Below are 21,536 nucleotides of genomic sequence, written 5' to 3'. Positions count from 1 at the left end.
TTAGAGGGCTTACCGTTTATTAGTAGAACTATAAGTAATGCATGGACTGGCTGCAGCAGATAAAGTACTTAATTCTTTTAGAAAAAACAAGTGAACAAAGTTATGTTTATACAGTATATGCTACATAATATGTATTGATTACAAGTATGAAAATGGAAATAATTGCTACATTTTCAATACAGTTGTACATATCTATTTACAGTACATTAGGGTTTAATTTCTCCTAAGCGTATACCATGTTTTGTGCAGATTGTTCCAGCATTCTGTTTGAGGTGATCAATACTCACAGTCTTGTCAGTTGCACCATATTGTACAGTCTGTGATGATGGGTGTCAGTGCTTGTTTTTCTGTGTGGTGGAACAATCACTAATGTGCAACTGTGAATAAGCATGAGTGATGAAGTTTTTTGTACCATTGATCTGTACCGATATTTGGCTGGACTGTCACACCGCCGTTTCTCACAATACCCCCAGGCAATATATTCATCTTTTTATACAACCACATGTTATCATAGTGAAGATCTGCTGTATGTAAAAGTCGGACATGATCATCTCTACACATATTCTTTTACAATACTGTATGTCTATCGTGACATGCAGAGAATGACACAGTAAATATGACTTATTTAAGTCTTAGATATGTATGTTAGGCTAGTTGACACAAGTTTTAATTATGTTGCTCCAGCATTGTGAGCATATTGCTATAAAATTGCAGAAACGTTGAGAAAGTAAATAGATTTACATTACAAATATGCAAACAGATACAGTAGGTAGCTTTTACTCCCCAGTGATGATTATTTGCATCCACAATGACAATCTATTGATACCAAGACATCTCGTATGCATTCACGATTTCGAGAAACACTTCAATAACTTATCAATGAGTCTTGCCTTTTCTCATCCACAGAGTAGTTTCTAGGCTTGTTGGACAACTGAGTGTTGGAGAAAATACATGATTCCTTTATGTCTCAAGTAGTCAGGAGGAAGTTTGGCAACACCAATATCAGAAAACATCCCACCCATTATTGTTAAGTTGGTGTTTTCATTTTGTAGCAATATTACTGGCGTTTTGTGGCAAAAAATCATTGGCAATTAGAACACATCAAAAAGGACATAGTACAGAGCAAGTACAAATCACCCGGGTAAGAGATTAATTTAGTCTGATTGTAACACTTTTTCTTCTTCACCTCTTTTATCAACCTGTTTTTTGTTTTTTCCACAAACAAGTTCAAAGTCTCCAATAACCTTCTTTATTGTTCTCAGATCAGTTTATCACACAAAAAGAGCAAATTTCTCTCTACTAAACCCATGTTTACTCCCATCTCATATTAACTGTCCAACCATCTCCAACTCCTCTGTGGGTTTAGTCTCTCTTCAGTACTGTACTTGCTGGCCTGTCTTTCCACCTCAGATAGCCGTGTCCCACACGACAGCCTGCGGCCTCTGGCAGGGTGGCGTGCCAGTCTTACGAGGTTCAGGAGTCCGTCTCCAGCTAGGGAGGATGGGCATGCTGTCCTGCTTGCACAGGCTTTTGTCAGGGCGCCTATGGGCCTTGATCTCTTTGCACAGGCAGCGTTTACGCTCGATGACTTCCAGCAGCTTGCCGTCTCTCTGGGTCTGCGCTGCGGATGGGGTGGTGCCCCCGCTGACAGGAGGCTGTCCCTGTGCCAGCTGGGCGAGCTGCTGGAACTGCAACTGCAGGTGGTGCTGTTGCTGAAGCTGCTGGAGCTGCTGCTTTAACTGTAACTGCTGCTGGTGGAGCTGAAGCTGCTGCTGTTGCCGAGACACACTGGGACTGCTGGGACTGCAGGGCGCTTGAGACTGGGCCAGACCATGCAGCTGAAAACATAGTAAAAAGTCAAGTCAGCAAATGTATGTAGTGTTTCTACAATAGTATTTACATTTCTAAACAACCTGCATGATCACTGCAGTACTGTCAGCAGTGACCACCAATCCGAGCGCGTTGAATAAGACTGCAGTTCCTCTGGTCGACCACCAGGATGCAGCGCTGCTTCATCTATTGCAGGTTGAGGGAGGGTCAACCAGCCGCATGAAGACAGTCTCTGCAGCACACTCAAACTGCGTCAGCACTTGCTATGCAGCCAGAATCTGGGCAAAATGTGCTGCTAGAAGACTGCAGCTCATCACTCCAAAACATAGTACAGCATGTTCTCTCATCCACTATTCTTTCTTATTTCTTGATTACATATGAGCCTACGTCATATACCTTTGTGGCTCTTATTCTTGTGAGGCAGGCCAGAACCTTATTCTGCTCAGTGGGCATATCTAGCAGCTATAAATAGATCTGCAGGAGCACTGTCTCTAGCAGAAGAGGAAGTAATAATGAGAACAATATTAATGTTCACTCCCAAATCTACCATGAATGAAGTTAATAGAGTCTATAGTTATAAGGCTGGGTATTATATATTCACCTGATTCAGGGCTTCTCGTGCTGGTAGGCTGCTCTGTCTCTGGACATCTCCTCCACCCACCTGTCTCACTCCAGCAGCAGAGGAGGAGCGGCCCAGCCGCCCCACTTCTGTAAGGAAACAAACATTACATTGTGTGCCTGCTAATGAGAACACTGGAATATAACTTTTGATTCTGACACACAGACCTGTGAACGTCTAACTGCGCTGACAGAGCTTTTTTCACATCGGGCTCATTATATTTTAAGCTACTAGACAATTATAAAGTAACCTTATACTTATGAACAATGGATATTGGAGCAACACATTTTTATTAATACCACAGTAATAATAAGGTAAGCTTACATAGAGATTTGTTCCTGTACCACCCTGTTTCACTCTGTCAATGTTTGCGTGTCAGCTGGATATCTTATATTATTTTGTAAACAGATTTCCATAAAATTTATTGAATGGGAACACATAATTTAATTTTGGTACTGAATCTAATCTGCAATTTCCACTAATGAACAATAATTGTTTATCAAGACCTAACCACAATTAGATCTTGATTCAGTTTCTACAGAAATATTTGCATGTTTAAAAAATAAGTTTAACACTGAAGTGACAGAAGTGATGTAATTGTAAAATGAAACTACCACTCTCTGACCTTGCTTTATACGTTGTTTACTTAAGTCGCTTACAGGCAATATAGATTACACTCTCTCTGTATATTACTTAAAATTTAATTTTAACAACCAGGTTTGTCACAATGGGCATTGTAAACACCATGAAATGGGACCAGGGCTAGTGAATGTTTGTGTACAGGGATGTGCACCTGTTTAAGGAACACTTCTGTTATTGGCTCTGCTTCAGTGAAAGTATTGTGCACATTCTCAAGGTAAGCAGTGTCCCTCTGTTGCTGGGGGAAGGCCTTGAGTGCAGATGCAGAGAGACAATGAACTTCAAGGCTAATGTCAGTACAAGAGGATGTAATGGAGGCAGAGCTTTTGTGACAGAGAAAGGAAGTAGTCTCTCTCTCTTTAATTCTCCACTTGTAGAAAAGTAACTTAAATGTGAAATATCCACCTCCATCCTAAATTCTGGGGATTTAAAGTCGCATGTGACTTGAAAAGTAAGCTGTGCACGTTTAAGACACCACAACAGAGGCAGCAGAAGAATCCCCATGTAAATCCACTGCTAGAGTTCCTTTCTAAATAGGATGTTGTGGTTAAAGGCTATGACTAAAAGATTATGAACACTAAGTGTTTGCTTACCTCCATTGCGACAGGCAGGGAAAGTCTGGCAGGGAAGAGGCAGACCGACTCTGGGCAGGGCTCTGAAACCCGGGCTGCTATCCACACCGGCCAAGGACTCACTGTGACCAAGGGCCCTGCTGGTGGCACCACTGAAGTGGACTGGGATTCCCGAATGACCTCCTCGAGACCCCATGCCGAGGTCCTCCTTATCCATCCTTAACAGGGCATCAGCACTGCCATTCCACGCACGGCCTTCATCCTCTGCGACAGGGGAAGGAACAGAATATTTCACAAAATATTTAACTTAAAGTGCATTGAAAAGCCTGATTTCTTTTCACTCCGTAATCAAAATGACCTCTGACTTACTCTCTGTCTCTCTGCTTCCATGGCTGAAGGACAATTTCCTCTGCATAGGCCAGTAAGATCCCTCATCTGCAGCTAAGCTGGCACTGCTGTCCCAGGGCATGAAGCCAACTTTTGACTGGAGGGACGCAGACCCTCCGTTACTTCTGGATGCCCCCTCACCTACACCAGTGAGACTTGAGGGCTGTTGTAGAGACGGCGTCTGAGAGCTTCCTCTAAGGCTCTCGTATGCTGGCGGTCTCCGGAAACCACCGGAGGGGTAAGTCCACAGTAAGGGGCTGTCCGAGGAAGGAGGCTTGTACGCTGGCAGGCCGTGAGGAGTGTGAGAACGAAGATGGGGGCGAGAATGGGGACGCTGGGATGAGGACAATGGTGTAGGGGTTGAACTGGTGCTGCTTTGAGACGTTTGGCTGTTAGTGGAATGAGTGTGATCCAGCTGTAAGGAGTACGGCCCTCCATCCCTATCCCGATCCCTGTCTCTGTCTCTGTCTCTGTCTCTGTCTCTGTCCCTGTCCCTGTCCCTGTCTCTATCCCTGTCCCTGTCCCTGTCCCTGTCTTTATCCCTGTCCTTATCCCTATCTCTGTCCCTGTCCCTATCTCTGTCCTTGTCTTTCTCCTTGTCTCTCTCCCTGTCCCTGTCTCTACCCCTATCCCTATCCCTATCCCTATCCCTATCCCTCTCTCTATCTCGGTCCCTGTCCCTGTCCCTGTCCCTATCCTTTTCCCTATCCTTGTCTCTGTCTCTGTCCCGATCCTTGTCCCTCTCTCCTTTATCGGACTTCAAGAGGAAGCTAACAGACTTGCCTTCCCTGCCTGTGCTTGAGGTTTGGGTCTGGACTGTGGAAGTCTGAGAACTGCTCTTGTTCGGAACAGGGGAGTCACCTCTGTCTGGCTTGCGATAGTGATGGTAGTGCGATGGGCGATGGTGAGGATGGTGGTGGTGATGGGAGAAAGGGGAGGTGGATTTGGACGAGGGAGGCAGAGGTGTGGAGTGGCTCCTGGCTCTGAGTCCAGGAGCGGGGCCCAACTGAGCCTCTCTGCTGTGTTTGTCCTGCTGGGTTGCACTTCCTCCTGATGATTCCTTGGAGCCTGACACAGATACAGGAACATTAGAAGAAGTGGAGGAGGAGTTGCTGGCTTGAGTTGTCACGCTGGATGTTTGAGTTCCCATTTTAGCAGACGCCTTGTTTTGCACCCCAACCCCGCTGGAGGCTGCTGCCGGCTGGGGGAAGGCAAGCAGTGGGGGCCGGTGCTGTAGAAGATTGGGGAAAGGGGCGGGGATCTTTGTGTTGGACTCGGGTTCAGATTTACTCCCTTGCAGCAGATAGGGAGTAGGAGCTCGTGGGGTGTGCGGACTGGCGGAGAGGACCTGTGGGACAGGGGTGGAGGACGTGGAGGAAGGCAGGGGAGATGAATGGGAGATTGACACAGTAGCTTTGGGTTTGGAGTACGACGGGGAGGAAGACGAGGGGCGTGGCAGAGAGGAAGAGCTGCTGGAGGAGGAAGGGGTGACATGAAAGTGTTTAGAGTTTCTCAGTTTCTCATGTTTTGGAGGGAGGTGTCTCTGGGACTCTCTGTCCTCTTGCAGCGGGTATTTCATCTCCTCATAGATGGCCTCACTCTGGTCTGAGTCAGAGTCAGGCGTGGTGGCCACAGGGGTGACAGGGTGGGGGGTGGCCGTCTGGCTGTCTCTGGTGAACACTTGGCCCACCATCTCAATATAGACTGGCTCATCCTCCCCGTCTCCTGTCTGAATCTGAGAGTCTGCTGCCTGGAAAGGCAAGGATGTGGCAGAAGGAGGCACACGTGGAGGAAGAGGGTCAAAGGAAAGCTGGGTGCTGGGACTTCTCTTGGGCTTTAAAGGAGGCACCTTCTTTCCTCCGATCTCTCCAGAGTCCGACTTTTTCATGGCTGTTGGAAGAAACAAAAAATGCATGTCAAGAAAAAAGATCATATTTATATGTCGAATATGCACCTGAAAACACATTTCTTACCATTTTTCTTCTCTGAGTGTTTGGACTGTGAGTGAGAGGACGGAGGAGGCGGCGTCTCAGGAAGTCCTCTGCTGTCGGCGGATGAGGAGCTGAGGCGAGTGCTGGGGTGACGTTTGGGTTTGGCAGGGGGGCAGCGGCCACCATGTTGGGATTGGGTGTCAGAATAATCTCCGTTCTCCAGGCTCGTATCCCCTGCACCAACAGCATGGCAGGACTGCGAGCGTGGCGCCATGGCGGAGGCACAAGAGTGAGGGGACAGGTCCTGGGACGCCGGCATGGTCATGAAACCCATCCGAAAATGCCGACGAAAAGAAGCCAAGTCTCTGACTTTGCCAACAGTGGCTGAGGGGTCGCTTTGGGTGGAGCTGCAGATTAGGAACGTGGTTGAGAAGGTTTGGATGGAAGAAAAATAACAAAGCATGAAGGAATCATAGTTAAGTGCATAACATTTATGTACTACTCTTTATATTGACCTCCCTCTTTCTTCACTGTGTCTTTGGTCTTCAAACATTGCCTTTGCAATAAAAAAATGCCTGCAGGGCTTTCACAGCAAAAAGGGAAAGCCCTGGAGGCTCCTCCATCTTTTGCATTCACATATCTTTCCATCTGAATTCCTCCACATCTGCTTCCACCTCAAACACATTCAATTAGGAAATCAATTCCCGTGTCAAAAACACTCTTCGCGTACACTGTGCTGCTGGAGTTCCCTTATTCTTTATATCTTCATATCCCCAGCCCACATCTGTAGTCTGCTCTCATTATTGCCAGAAGCCTTTAATCTGTTACCATGGGAACTGTTGTGATTTTCATGTGTTTGATAGTTTGTCTTTGAAATCATCAATGATATGAGCTTCCCCAACAATAAATAAAAACTGATGAGAAAAATCTGACAAAACACTGAAGTGTTTCTCCATGCTACACAGTAGTTGGCAGTTGCTGGGCATATAAAACGTACGATAATCATGAGGTTTATTATTATTGGTCATTATACTTGCGTGCACAAAAGTCTATGATCTTGTTTACAGTTTACAACAAAAAATTGAAACATGAAATAATTTTGAAAGGCATTATAAATACAGCCCCAGATTAATAATAATATTTTTTATTATGGACCGTAACCCAGAATAAAATAAAATATGTTAAGTTTGGAGTTGAGCACAGTGTCAGTGGTTCAAGCTGTTGACATAAAACTGTGAGTTCTGATGCCCTGCTGAGTTCACCAAAGGCTTACAAAATGGCTTCTGATAACCCTCTGCTTGCTTCCCTGCTTTAGAGATCTGTGCTGCAATAGTGTGGTGTCCTCTCCAGGGGTGTTACGCTGATTCACCCCACAGCAACACAAGATAAGTCCCTGGCCTTTAAGCGAACTTCGATCGAACAAGATTGACTTACTTTCCCCGTACAACAGACTTTTCATTAACAAGGCTACTTTCTAAGTTACTGTACTTACACAAAATGTCAGAGAGAGAAAAAAAAAGTCTGTGGTGGAAATACCATCAAAAGGAGTCAAAAGACATTAGAATTTGCTGCAGCGATGCAGGAAGAAATCACAGCTTCACCAGGGTGATTCTTATTCCACATTTATCATATCTCAGCCACAGGGACACAGGGAGCACATCTGGATATCCACATCTGTGTCTACATGTTTGAGGCAGCAAGAAACTGTTTTTCTGTGTGTGTAATTAAATAGCTCAAATGCATGATTATTCTGTGTGTAAGTGATTCATCATAGTACATAATGCCGACATATGACTACGGGTCACGAAGTGTTCTCTTTTAGATCAGATGCGATCCCTGTGAGGCAGTGAAGCCCAGAAGAAGACAATTGGAGCTTAGAATTTGCAGTCAACATTGCAGGCAGCAGAGGCAGAACTGACGCTGCTCATCGTGGAGAACACAGAGGCTCCTATTTTCTTCCTCATGAAATCACTGTGTGTGAGACAGTGTGTGTGTGCCTGAATATGTGTTTTTATGTGTGTGGTACAGCAACAGAGTGTGTTTGCATCTGTATGAGTATGTTTGTGCCCTTGAATGCCTGTGGAGATGCACTTGTGACTCCTCACAATCGACATAGTTACTACAGGGCCATATTTAGCACTGAACAGAGGCTGAGCAGCTCCTTCTGGTAGCTTGAAGAGCTCTGTTTTTTTCCCTTTCTTCTTGGGGCAGGAGAAGCTCTCAGCATCTTCAAACTGAGACCAAAGACTCAGCTGTTCAAAAAGTATCTGGACCCTCATCTTTTCATCCCCTTCTCTTTCTTGCTACTTTACCTCGTGCACTTATTGTATAGTAACAAGCACTAAAAGCACTAGTTGGAAATTTTGTCTTGCCGACAAGACGGATACCTGTCTGAAAATAGAGTCTGCAGCCAATGAGTTTAGCTTAGCTTAGCATAAAGACTGAAAACAAGGGGAAACTGTTAGCCTGGCTCTGTCTATAGATAATGAAATCCACCTACCAGCATCTCTAAAGGTCACTAATAACTAAGTATGTATCTCGTTTGTTTAATCTATACAAAAATGTGACAAAAAAAAATTCTGGTTTTACGGGGGTTTACTGCCGGACTATTTCTTGGCTGCAAGCAGCGACTTAATGGACTCTCTTGTGGTTGCCTGGCAACCTCATGATGACGACAATACTGAAGAAACAGTCCTGCAAATATATATTGAGAGTAAATAAGCGTTTTCCCCTTTCCCTGCTCTCATGCACGGTTTAAATTAAAATATGTAATAGAGAGTGAGCTGAAGCTTGCTAATTCAGGACAGTGTAGCTGCTATTGGTAATTACATGTATGATCTGATTGCTGTGTCTATCTTCACATGACCTGATGAGTATTCATGAACAGAGCTTAATCAGTAACAATTAATCAATCAAAAATATTTCAAGGAAGTTTTCTCTCCTCCTGTCTTGCTATGTCCGAATCAGGAATTCAATTGCCTGCATAGATTTGATGTAGCCTATCTACAAATCATTTATCACAGTAAACTCAACAATCACAGTACTCTCAAACTCAACAACAACTTTGTGCTGTGATAACATTTTCTGTCTTTGTTATTACAGGACTGCCAGCAGATGAAGGTTACACAGTCATCCAAACAAGCACCTGAAAGAAGCAGTGAGAATCGTACATCGTTGTACCTGCCAAAGCGTCTTTAATTGATTGTCACCCACTGCACCTTCTGAACAACACCTTTGGCAGATTAATCCATGGACAGACTCTTGAAAAACCAGCCCCTCCTCAGAGTGCGAGACATTCCCAAAAGCCTTTATGGCTGCGGTGATAAAGCTTTTGCTCAAGAAATCCAGTTTAGATAATTCTGCCCCTAGCAGTTAACGTCCTATTTCTAATTTACCTTTTTTGGGGCAAAGTTTAAGAGTGGGTTATGTTTAAACAGCTGAATGAGACTATCTGTAAAAAAAATATTATCTTTGAGAACATCCAATCTGGTTTGAGGGCAAATCAGAGCAGTTATGTCGTCTCTTGTTAAAGTTTGAGATAAGATAAGGTTGAGCAACTGACATTGAGTGTGTAGCTGTCCTCATTCTGTTGGACCTTACTGACATATCTGACACAATACACGACACTTTAATTGATTGCCTTAAGTTATGGGTTGTTTCTAACATGGTTTGAAACTGATCTGGAAGAATCAGGAAAGAAAATTACATAAAAAGTGAAATTGCATGGTGGTTTGACCCAAAGCAATGAAGCTCACAAGCTTTGCCTTTGCAATTTGCCTATTGATTCTTCTAACAGTATTATTGTAGTATTGTTTACCAGCAGTGACACACAGTTGTAGGTGCCCCTAAAGCGACCGACCAAAATAAGTTTTCCATTTATAATTACATCTCCACAATGAATAACCACACAGGTAATAACTACCTGAAGCGTCCACAACAAGACAATGCTTGTCTTTGTCTGCCTGAAACTCATGAGTAGTTTTAGACATTGACTTTTTATTAGTTTGTATTTATGTAACAAGGAATATTTTTTTCTCTGTTCATGACAAAACTGAATGAACAGCTTTTGGGAGTGCTTCAAAGCATGTGAAGATGTTGAGGTTTGGATAATAAATACCTCTCCCGTGTGTTTGATGTACAGATACAAACAATAATATAATAGGGATGTGAATCTTGGACTGATTCCCCTGTTTATCTAAATATATAGTTTTCAATAGTGATTCATGATACAGAGTAACAGGTCAATGAGTTGATACAATATCATATCATTTTAGCTTTGACATGAATTTGTATATGGCATGAAAGAACTACATTTTATTCAGCCTCATTAAATAAAATGAAGTGAAATGTAGATTCCAAATGTAAAGATGCCCTTGTTTTGACTTAAATCTGTTAAAAAGGACAAAAACTATTAATCAACTTCATCCATTTAACATCGACCCATAATCATACCCACAACAGCCGAGCATGAATAGGCATTAAAAAAATCATGTATCCATACTGGAAAATTATTATACTCTATCAACTCAGAGACTCTTCCCAAAAACACATTTTATCACATCAACGCTGTAAAGCCAACATGACTTCCTCTTAAGCACTGAGCAGAAGTTATTTCTCCTGCTTGAACCAAGAGGTCACACAACAATTTATAAATTGCATTCTGGGATCTCTAAAAAGACTACAAAAAAAGTATTCATTTATTGTAAAAATGTTGCCATAACAAGACCTCAAACTAACTGATACCAGAGTTGAAATGTAAATAAAGAAACTGGTGAAAGCAAACAGAAAATAATACTCCCCTTTTACTGTATCACGCCTTATACAATTCTATTATGTTTATTTTAGTATTCACTCATTCACACCATTATTTTTGATTAGCTGTACGGTCAACTTTTAGAAATGCCTTTGTTTATGTATGTATTATCTGTAATGTAATTATCCATAATTGGACTTGATATTATGAATCCCTTTGTGATTAACATCATGTTGTTTTCATTTGTCTTTTAAACGCCCCTCTTTGTCAGATAATCTACTTGAATATCAACGTAGTATCGATGTAATTGCTCTAAAGCGATTAGCAGGGCTTTTTTAGTCCTCCATATCTCTGCATACACACTGGAGGTGCCAGGCTGCACCCATGGCAGCCCATTCACACTGGTCTCATAATTCTGTGCAAGAATTAATAAAACCTCAGCTGTGAGCAAGGTTTTCTTCCACCAGTCTACACTACTGGGGATAGTCTGTCTGCCTGTATTAGTGCCATAAAAAACTCTATTTTTAAAACTCATATTGAAACTCACCTATTTACAATTCGGTATCTCCACAGCCGTCTCTGCTTTATAAATGTGATTCCTCTCCGGAGGGGCCTTGAGATCTCAAACTGTCTACCAGTGCCCTTCATAGTGCTTCCTTTGCCCCTCTACCCCCCCCGCCTCCCTCACTCCCACCAGCTCTTGCTGGTCCTGCCTCAAGTCCATTTGTTTTCCATCCCTCCATCCCTGTGCGGTTTCATCCCTGACCCTGCCCTGTTCGTAATCATCACTGGTCATGTCCTGCTTCTCACCTCTGCTGCTCTGCTGCTCTGACTCTGCTTTCATCGCTCATCATGTCCCGCTGTCCCACTTGCTGCCCTACACACCTCCACTGGCTTGATGCTGCCATGACGTTGATCTCCACTGCCAAAAAGAGGGCCTCCAATTACCGCTGTGAGTCAGAAAGCACTGGACGGCGCATCTAAACAAACTGAATTGTTGTCTTTGATGTTCTCCCTCTCCTCTGCAGCATAAATAGCCCCGTACACAGCGTGGAATTGGGTGAATTATAGGTGACTCACATTTGAACAGCACATCTCTGCTCTGTCCCCGAAACACACGCCGAGATACACAAGATCATTCACTCACAGGCATGCACACACTTTTTAAGACAATACTCTGATGATGTTATGTTGTTGATACCTGTTTAGTGAAGTGCTTGAATTAGTCCTATCATAATTTAATTTGCTTGTGAAAAATGCAACTGAAGTAAATTTCATTTAATTTGACCTCAAAATCACGTTAAAATGTTTTCTAAGACTTAATTACTACGACGATCATTTTTATTATTATTACTATTATTATTATTCATAAGAGGCTGAGAAAAGACCAGCACTGTGGTGTGATTTATTATGATTATTTTTCACTGCTGGAAGACGTTCAAGGAGAGAATCTGGACCCATCAGCCGTACTCCATCATAAGAATTATTTTTCTTGTTAATATATAAAGGGACAAACATTTGCATTTTGTTGCGCAACCCTGTGCTGTAAAATAATAAATAAATATATACATAAACCTTGAACCTTGATACATCAGCAGTTCACTGTTAGGCTTGGGGAGTGAAGGATTACATGTTACTCAGTGACGTAATCAGGATATGCAAAAGGTAATTACAGAAAAAGTATGTAATCAGATTACAGTTACATTTAGTAAAAATGGGTATTATTAGCAGGATTACAATTTTAAAATAGTTTCTCTTTTAAAATACACTCAGCAGAGGACACATTTTCATGATAAAAAGCTTGGTCACATTCTTCTGTTGTCTTATACACAATACACAATCTTATTGCTCTTTTCTCTTGTCTTTATTTGCATATTCATTTTCATGTTGAGGGAATCCAAAAGTAACATAATGTAATCAAGTTACATTACTTTAATATTGTGATACCTGGATTAGGTTACTGACTACATTTTAAACAGGTCATTAGTAATTGTATCGGACTACATTAACCCTCAGGACCCCCGCTAACTGCATTGTAATGGCTGAGAAACTCTAGAGGTCCTACTGAAAGAGTGCTGGCAGGCAGTGGTGAAAGAAATATTCAGATTCTTTACTTAAATACAAGTACTTGAGTAAAAGTACCAATAAAACAATGTATATTACAAGTTTAAGACCTATGTTCAAGTTCTGTTCATGTACAGAAGTATTATCTTAATATAATTGTAGAAGTACTGATTCTGCAGAAAAATGCGCCCCCATGAGCGTTATATCATTATATATGACATTATTAGATTGTTAATACTAATGCATCAGTGTGTAAGTATGATTTTACTGTTGCAGCAGCATTTTCATCTGTGCATGAAACATTCTTTTTTCATATCATTGAGACAAATGAGGCAACAACGCTATTTAATTTTCGTTTTCATCAGTTTTGGCCTCTTTTTGCCCTCTGACATTTTGGCTGACATTATAGTAGTTTATCTCATCTACAGAACATATTAACTTCATTATGAAGCTCTGCTATGCAAATTTGCCCAAGACTTTTCAGGCAAACCCTTCTGACTTCATGAACTGTGCTTGGAATTAAGATTTTGAAATTAAACTCATTCACGCCCGCTAAGAGGTTTATATCCCCACTGAACTGAACTCTAATGTAATCCCTTATATATAACTCCTGTGAGCTGATCCTCTCACCTCTTTTTACTTCCCTCCTGGTCCCTCTGCCTCCAGTCCAAACGGCTCTTACGATACAGCAGGTTCATGTCGCTGCGGGGTCGCTCCTCCTCGCAGCCTATCACAGCGCAGTGTAGCCGCTTGCTTCGCCTCTCTATGTCACGCAGGAAATGCTCGACTGCCACATCCTGGGCAGAGCCAGAGTGCATGGTATAGAAGCGGACTCGGGAGAAGGGGACGTATGTCACAGGCAGCCTCCTCCAATTCACCTAAACAAGAAGAAACAAGGGCAATGTTTGAGCTCATTAATCATTAAAAAAACACGTTTAACAGCTTCCCAGCCCACTTGCAGCTGACAAGATTGACAGTGATTACTTTGTGATATCGATGCACACTATGAAACCCAAATAATCAAACCCAAATTACTGGCAGAACTTTAGGGGAGTCGTAGCTTATCATGCTCACTGTGTCATAGCAAACAATCCTGCCCATTACTCTAACTGGCAGCCTTCAAAGCAGAGACACAGTGATGCATGATGATGGAGGTTGCAGTTTTGTTTACCCCAACCTCTAGCGTATCACATGGAAACTATTTATATTTGCATTATCCAGTTATGAATATTTGAGTAAGCATGGTAACTCAGCTGCAGAGCGTCTCTGGCTGCAGGCCCTGGGATGGCCTAGCTAAGCCTGTCTGCTAGCCAGACAGTAATGTGGCTTGTCATATGTAGCGCATGCACAGCTTCCTACTCACGCTCACCCCATGAGAAGTCAGGCTTGTTGTGGGGCAGAAATCTGAGGGCCCAACAGTGTTTTCACATTGGAGAATGTGAGTGTGCTACACAATTGGCTAAGAAAAGAGCAGCTGTCAGCTGATGCACGTTTCCTGTGTTTTTCCATCATAAATAGAAACAGAGTTTGAATGCGTTTTCATTGGTGGACACTGGAGCATTATCATTGGTGCTTTTGGCATCAGTTTGTTTTCAGTTGAACAACGTTGATGGTGAACAAAACGGAATCAGTTACACACAGTATATGTGTGTTTGTGCATCAGTAGTAAGTATTTAGATCCTTTACATAAGCAAAAATAATAATACCACCAATACCAATACCTGCATTGAAAATCTTGTTCAAGTAAAAGTATGTAAGCATAATCACAATCACATTCACACTTATTCAACGAGACAAAAATTTCAATTTACCCTAATGTACAACAAGATATCATTTTTCTTCAAATTTAGAGGTCCACAGTAATGGGATTAATTGAATATAACAATGAAATCATCAAGAAGTTTCTCATTTCATCTTGAACCTTATGGCAGGATGCTTCCTTGGTTCTACTTACAGATTTGTTTTTCTGTTTTCTTTCTCTCGTTCTTTTCTTTTACTACAATTTATGCTTGTGTGTGAAAGATTGTTTGAAAGTGTTTTTTGTTTTGTTTTTCTTGAATAATAATGAATATATGTATTTAGCTTTGTATTATTGTGCAACTAAACTAAAGTATTAAAACTAAAAGCACTCAATGCACAAAAACATCTCCAGTGACTGTTACACTATTATATATTGTATCACTATGAGTACTACTTATGCATTAATATAAAAGCTGGGTTTACTGTTCAAAGTGACATTTACATTTACAATGTTCTGTTTAGTCCAACTAATAGTCTCAACCTCAAAAGTATTACAAATAAATTATTATTACAATAATTAAAAGGAAAAGCAGCAATTGACAATTCATTTTCTGTCAACCAACTAAGTGATTCATGGATTAATCATTCCACTTGTTTAACCTGTTGGTCAGATTAATTTATAGTAAAAAACATCAGATTTTGTGAATTCTTGATTCGTTTTGTGTGTAAAACTCTTCATCTGTAAAGTAACTAGTAGCCTAACTAAAGCTGCCAGACAAATGTAGTGGAGTAAAAAGTACAATATTTCAATATAGTGGAGTAGAAGTAGAAAACAGCATATCACATAAAGTACCTCAAACTTGTACTTAGTATGTGAATAAATGTACATTTTACCACTGGTTTGCTACATTGCTGGTTAGTCATTTTAATGGCATATATTTCAGGCTCTCCTGTCTCACAAAGCAGAAAACAAAAAAATATTGAAATATCATAAAAAGTAATTATGTTCTCTGCTTGAGACTTTTTAAAATCACAACATGTAACAATGAAACTGCACGTGAATCCAGTTTAATGAGCTCTGGATTATGCTTTTATACTCCTTGACTAAGGATGCAAGCAGCATAAAAAAGTATAAATAAGTATAAAAATACATGACATTTACACTTTCCAGCAGTGTAATAGCTCTTCTAATCCACATATTCAGGACCACTTAGACCACATTTACCACCGACTGCACAGCATCCTTACTGTTGGAACTATAAAGACCACAAAAACAAAAAATCCACAGTGGGAGCATCAGGCACTGTCACCTGGGCCAGGCGGCATGTTGAGCTGTGTAGCTGTGTGTGATTCTTTTGTCACGGCCCAGTGTGTCCTCCAGTGTGTCAGCGTGGCTACTGCTATTCTTGTATCCCACAGCCCTGACCACAACCTCGACCACTGCCGCTGCCATGCTTGCTGACTCAATGTTAATTAGGTTAGGGAGCTGCAACTGTAGGTTGGGCTTTTGTTAACTGGAGCTTTGATTTGGGTTTCTAGGATCTGGCAGCTGAGCAGGCAGCCCTGCAATTGCCGCATTACATGCTGTGGGTTGATGTGCAATTAGCCGAGTGAAAGAAAGTAGGAGACCCTTGTCTTACATCTACAGGCAGGTTTGTCTAATCAAACTGGGCTACTAACATCATTTTTACAGGCGGACACAAGACATGCAGTACACTCATATAGGTTGGCTGTAATCAATCCCTGGAGTCACTTTAAGTCCCAAATAAATTCAGAGCATTTAGCAAGTTGTTTCAGGAGCATCTGTAGGGTCAGGAGCCACATGAATTTCTCTCATTAGAACCAGGAGGCAGATGGAGCCATGATTCACAGAGCTGGATCTGCATGCAATGCTGCAGACTACTCACTCATGCACATAAGCAAACAGATCACACAGACATACTCAAATCCGCCATACATGCTAAACACACACATACACACACGGTGTGAAGCGGAAATTGCAAATGCTCAGCAGCTGATTTGTGTGTTGGTTAATGATGACAGGGAATGTGGAAATTCTAAACATCTAAAGAATCATCGCTGGAAGAGCAAGGTTATGGGTGAAATGTTATGCAGTAAAAGAATTTCATTTGACTGTACATTTATGGTACCTTCAGTCTAAAATCGTCTTTTATTTAACACTTCTGGAACGCTTTGTGCCGCAGCCTGCTGCCATTCAGCCTCCACCTCAGCAAGTGGTACTGTGGTGTTGCTGCACCTCTCTGTGAGTGTGGCAGTAACGCTGCAGAGTGGAGGGACACATCACAGCACTGGCCTGGCCTTGACATTGGGTCAATATTTCAACAAGACATATTCAAAACACACTTTTAATTACTCTTGAGTATATCATACCTTTGTTGTTTGTTTTGCAGACATCCACAAAAACTATGATTTGAAACAAGATTGTAACAAATAAACAACTTGCCTCATTTTATGATTACAGTGAAAGCATTCATAAGATATGTTTGTCTTTGCAAAGCTGCTTGAACAGAAGCAATTAGACTGAGAGGGCAGATAGAACATCTTGTTCATTATACACATCATCTTCTTCTACACATTCAGTCCTCGGACTGACCTGTTCTCATATGTAACAGGATGTTCGGATTTGCATCCCCTTTGAGGCTGAATTAAACAGCAAATAAGCACAATTAAACTTTATAACTTAGTATATGACAGTATTTAGGAAAGACAACAGAAGAATCTTGTATGTCCACACATGTTTACGTCTCATTTTATCAATGTTGTAGATTACGTATTTTTCAAAACACAAGATCACCTTTGCTTGAGTTTATTCAGTTACTCCCCAACACCACAGTATGTTTCTGCCCACTGCTTTATAGTACCATAACTTGACCCCGCAGCCACCCTGCACACAACAGTCACCGCACTCCGTCCAGACACAGTGATGCAGTTCAGCCAGAGAAAGAAACAGGGAGAGAGGACAAGAGAGGCAGAGAGGAAGCAGTGCAAGAGAATGGAACGAAACGTTCAGGAGAAGAATGAGCAGCTTGAGAGGCACGCAGCTAGAGAGGAGGAGAAATCGAGGCAGTGGGAGAGAGACGGGAGGGGGGGACGGTGAAAAATGGGGGAAGCCAATAAATGGAGAGTCACCGAGGGATCAACCGGGCTGACGATAAATATGATTAGGCGGAAAACTGGAGACTGACTGATGGAAGGGAATATCGAGGAAGGGAGTATGAGAGTGGAGGGAATAAGCAAATGGAGGCAAGTGCGAGGAGGAGAGGACAGAAAAACAGTGAAAGGCAGCCAGTCTACAAGAATGGGGGAGGGAGGTGAAATCAAGCCTCTCACACTAGTCGCTGTGTGTGGTCTCCTAGCAACACTGTCAGCCATGCATCTCTTCCTTAGCTACTGAATATGCACAAAGCAGGACGTCAGCCTCGTCATACGTGATGGTCGCAGGGTTAAACTTCACTGCTGCTTCATTTGTACCTGATCCTCCAGTAACAACAAATCTCATGTATCTTAAATGGAGATAGCATCTGTTTCCAATAGCAAACCATACAACCTTGCTGCTAACATTCATGATGTACCGAGCTACACACTGCACATTCTCTAGACGTTACACAGCCCGCTATTTTGCCGCCTATATAAAATAGGAAATAGACTCAAAGGAATAACATGAAACTTTATGATGAATGCTTTTAAAAGCTTTTGAGGTAGATTTTCTTTATCAGTTGAATCCCAAAATACTAAGCATGAAAATCAGGTATATATGTTAACAATCACACCTGGTTGCTCTCAAGAAACTGGTTGTAATCACTGATTTCACCAACTGGATGGTCTGAACAAAACCATCAGACAGGTAATAAAAGACTCCTACTACCTCAAGAGCAGAGGCTTGTGTGACGTGAGGAAATGCGCCATTTCATCACAGTTAAACAGTTGGCAAAACGAAACCAGCTTTCAGAAGATAAATGTTGGCCAGTGCTGAGAACTAAGGCCCACAGAGGATTTGTTTAATTCCCTCTTATGACCTTTTTTTGAACATCTGGTTGAAATCTACTTTTTCAAATCCAAATGTACAATTAATTTGTTGTCAAACTCTTAAAGGTTAGTGACTGTGATTATGGGTCATGATAGCATGGTTGTGCTAATAATATTTGTCCATTGATATCATTAATAACTAAGGCATAATAATGAAGTTTGTAAGCTGTATAGTAGTGGAGGGACACTGGATAATAACGTCAAGATTCAAAAAACAATTTATTTGACTGAATTATCACTTTAAAGCAAAACATTGATATTGTGGAAAATACTCTTCTTGCCAATAGCAAGATAAGATGATATCGGTAGCCTACTAGCTTAGCACAAAAACACGAGGAAACAGCTAGCCTGGCTCTGTCCATAGCAACAAAATTCACCTACCGGCACCTCTACAGCTCACTAACTAACAGGTTATATCTCATTTGTGTAACCTGCATTAAACAAAGTGGATGTGGTGTTACAGGGGGTTACGTGCCGGACTATTTCCTGACCAGGTGCAGTAACTTCCTGGAGTCTCTGTTGGTTACCTAGGAACCTCACCGCGACAACAAGATTATTTTTTTTTTGCGTTTTTGTGCAGTTAAAACAAATGAGATATAATGTGTAATTAGTGTTAATTAGTGAGCTTTAGAGGTACTGGCAGGTGGATTTTCTTACCTCCAGACAGAGCCAGTCTGTTTCCAGTCTTTGTGCCAATCTAAGCTAACAGGCTGCTGGCTCTGATTTCATATTTGGTGAACAGATGTGAGTGATGTGAATCTTCTCATCTAACTCTCAGCAAGAAAGAGAATAAGCCTATTTCCCAAAATGTAAAACTATTCGTTTAAGCATTTCATTTTTGTAATATAAATATTTCAACCGATTTAAAACAAAATCAAATAATGGACCAAGTACAAACCAGATATCACACACTTTCTGTTTACGGAAGCTCAACTTATAATGAGCAATGCTGTCCAAAACATTTAGTCTGTCGGATAATTTATGCTGTATCACAACATCAACCATTAACATTTCTGCAGAACTGCTCTAATGTAGACACAATATCCCTTAAAACATCTGAACAGGGGAACACCGACACCATCAAACCTTTCATAACATCATCCCCAATATAGAGTTCACCTGTTGTCAGCGGTGCTAAGGTGTCATGATCTAAATATACAGCTCTTAAAGGACACATAAGTTGCTGCTGTCAAAATTATACCTTACCTTACATTACATTGGCTAAATACTGTGTTTGATGTTTATATTTATGTCTGCTTTGGGGTCTAAAGGAGCACCTGCCCATCTGGAAAACTGAGTTGAGCTATAAGAAAAATTATTTAACTAAATAAAACACATCATTCCCACAGGTACTTCCTCGCAAAGAGAAGATAAACAGTTTTAATGTCTCTGGTGCTGCTGGCACACATTTTGCACGGGCACTGTATAGAAACTAACTTCTGCTCTTTCAGGCTTAAGAGACATGTCTGCCTCTAAACCAAAATCCATGAAAAGCTTGAACTCTGCAAGGCTGACCTGCAGGCCAGAAACCCTTTCAAGTAAAAGCTATTGCTCTGTAGGCTTTTACACACTAGTTAGGACAAAAACAACATCAATCTAACCCTCCCCAACAACAGTCACCTGAGGTAAAACCTGCCCCTGGTCGAGCCCACCACTATAGTGTGCTCGACGATCCAAGCGACCGGACAAATGCTGCTGGACGTTTGACCTGTCTTCTGTTTATAACTGTTACTATAGGAGTCCCCTTATCCCCTCTTGTGTCTCATCATAGCCCGCTCTAGGCCATAGTTCTTTCTGCTCCTCCAATCTCCTAAAAATTGTGAATAAAGGATATTCTGATCTGCTCTGTGTGAATTTAAAATATGGAAGAAAAAAAACAGGCTTAATTGCACATTGAGCCTAATTAATATGTATTTTGAAGTCTGTCTGTGGTAAGAGGAAAAGAAGATTATTCAAATAATTCCCTCATTGTGCATCAATAAACCAGAAGCCGCTACTTTCCCCTTTGGGTTATATGGAGCTCTTTTCTGCTAGAGCATGCCTCAACTTTTCTACATGTACTGCTGTTGTGTGCTGAATGCTCTACAATATTGCATTGTGCAGTGAAATGCCTGTGGCTGATGAGAATGGACAGGAGGAGGAGGAGGAGGAGGAGGAGGAGGAGGAGGAGGAGGAGGAGGAAGATGTAGAGGCTGATGTATCACTGCAGGCCAGGGATGGAAGGCACATGAGAGGCGGAGAGGAATTTTTACTGAATTTTTCTCTTGACCTCTTTCTGAGGTTCTGAACATGAAATGAAAAAAATAATGACCTCAGTATGGAATAATTCAAACCTTAATGGCATGTTTCATCTTCTATTACAAAATAACAACAAAAATGACCAAAAGAATTAGAGGCCCAAAACTCAAACACACTCGCTTAAAAATACATACACAAGACACTTTGCACTCTTTGGATGCTCCTCCTTAGTGTTGTACAAACTGAGTGGGCGCTAAATTTTTTATGGACTGCAACCAAAAATAACCTACAAAAAAGCTTTCCCTGTTCCCCCTTACTCTGGGCTACCAGGACACAGCCTTGAGCCACAACAAACTTTCAGAGATGCTCAATGTTTGTGTCAACTCTCCACCTTTTCTGCCTAACAAATGAACCTACCATTGTCAGCATATGTGTGCATAAGTAAACATCTGCACAATGAGTGGATCATGAATAGTTCAAAACGTGAAGAGCTGCGGTTACACAGCCTGCTACCAGGCATCTAAAAAAAATATCGTCATATGCATCAAATAATGCAACACTTATCATTAGCTGGTAATCTGGTCAAAAAGAGATGGCCAGTGGATGACCATTTCCCACATCAGCTTGACCTTGTCTTCATCATCTTCTGCTGGAATCTGCAGTAACCAAGGTGACCCCCTGCACTTAGCATACATGAACACTTAGCGGGCTTACAG

The 21,536-nt window shown here is 41.6% G+C and overlaps 1 protein-coding gene across 1 annotated transcript in view; it reads right to left on the bottom strand.

The window, feature by feature from the left end:
• Positions 1-100: 100 nt before the first annotated feature.
• Positions 101-21,536, bottom strand: part of LOC127363829 (neuronal tyrosine-phosphorylated phosphoinositide-3-kinase adapter 1) — a 30,375-nt gene continuing 8,939 nt past the window's right edge. The window contains exons 2-7 of the mRNA XM_051400768.1: positions 13,426-13,673; positions 6,021-6,385; positions 4,030-5,937; positions 3,682-3,924; positions 2,432-2,538; positions 101-1,838 (exon numbers count right to left, since the gene is read on the bottom strand). Of these exons, the coding sequence (XP_051256728.1) occupies positions 1,407-1,838; positions 2,432-2,538; positions 3,682-3,924; positions 4,030-5,937; positions 6,021-6,385; positions 13,426-13,613 (3,243 nt within the window). The 5' untranslated portion in view covers positions 13,614-13,673 and the 3' untranslated portion in view covers positions 101-1,406. The remainder of the gene's footprint in view (positions 1,839-2,431; positions 2,539-3,681; positions 3,925-4,029; positions 5,938-6,020; positions 6,386-13,425; positions 13,674-21,536) is intronic.

This window comes from Dicentrarchus labrax, unplaced genomic scaffold (assembly GCF_905237075.1).
Source record: "Dicentrarchus labrax unplaced genomic scaffold, dlabrax2021, whole genome shotgun sequence".
Classification (NCBI taxonomy): Eukaryota; Metazoa; Chordata; class Actinopteri; family Moronidae; genus Dicentrarchus; species Dicentrarchus labrax.
This window is presented reverse-complemented; position numbering and strand designations above follow the sequence as displayed.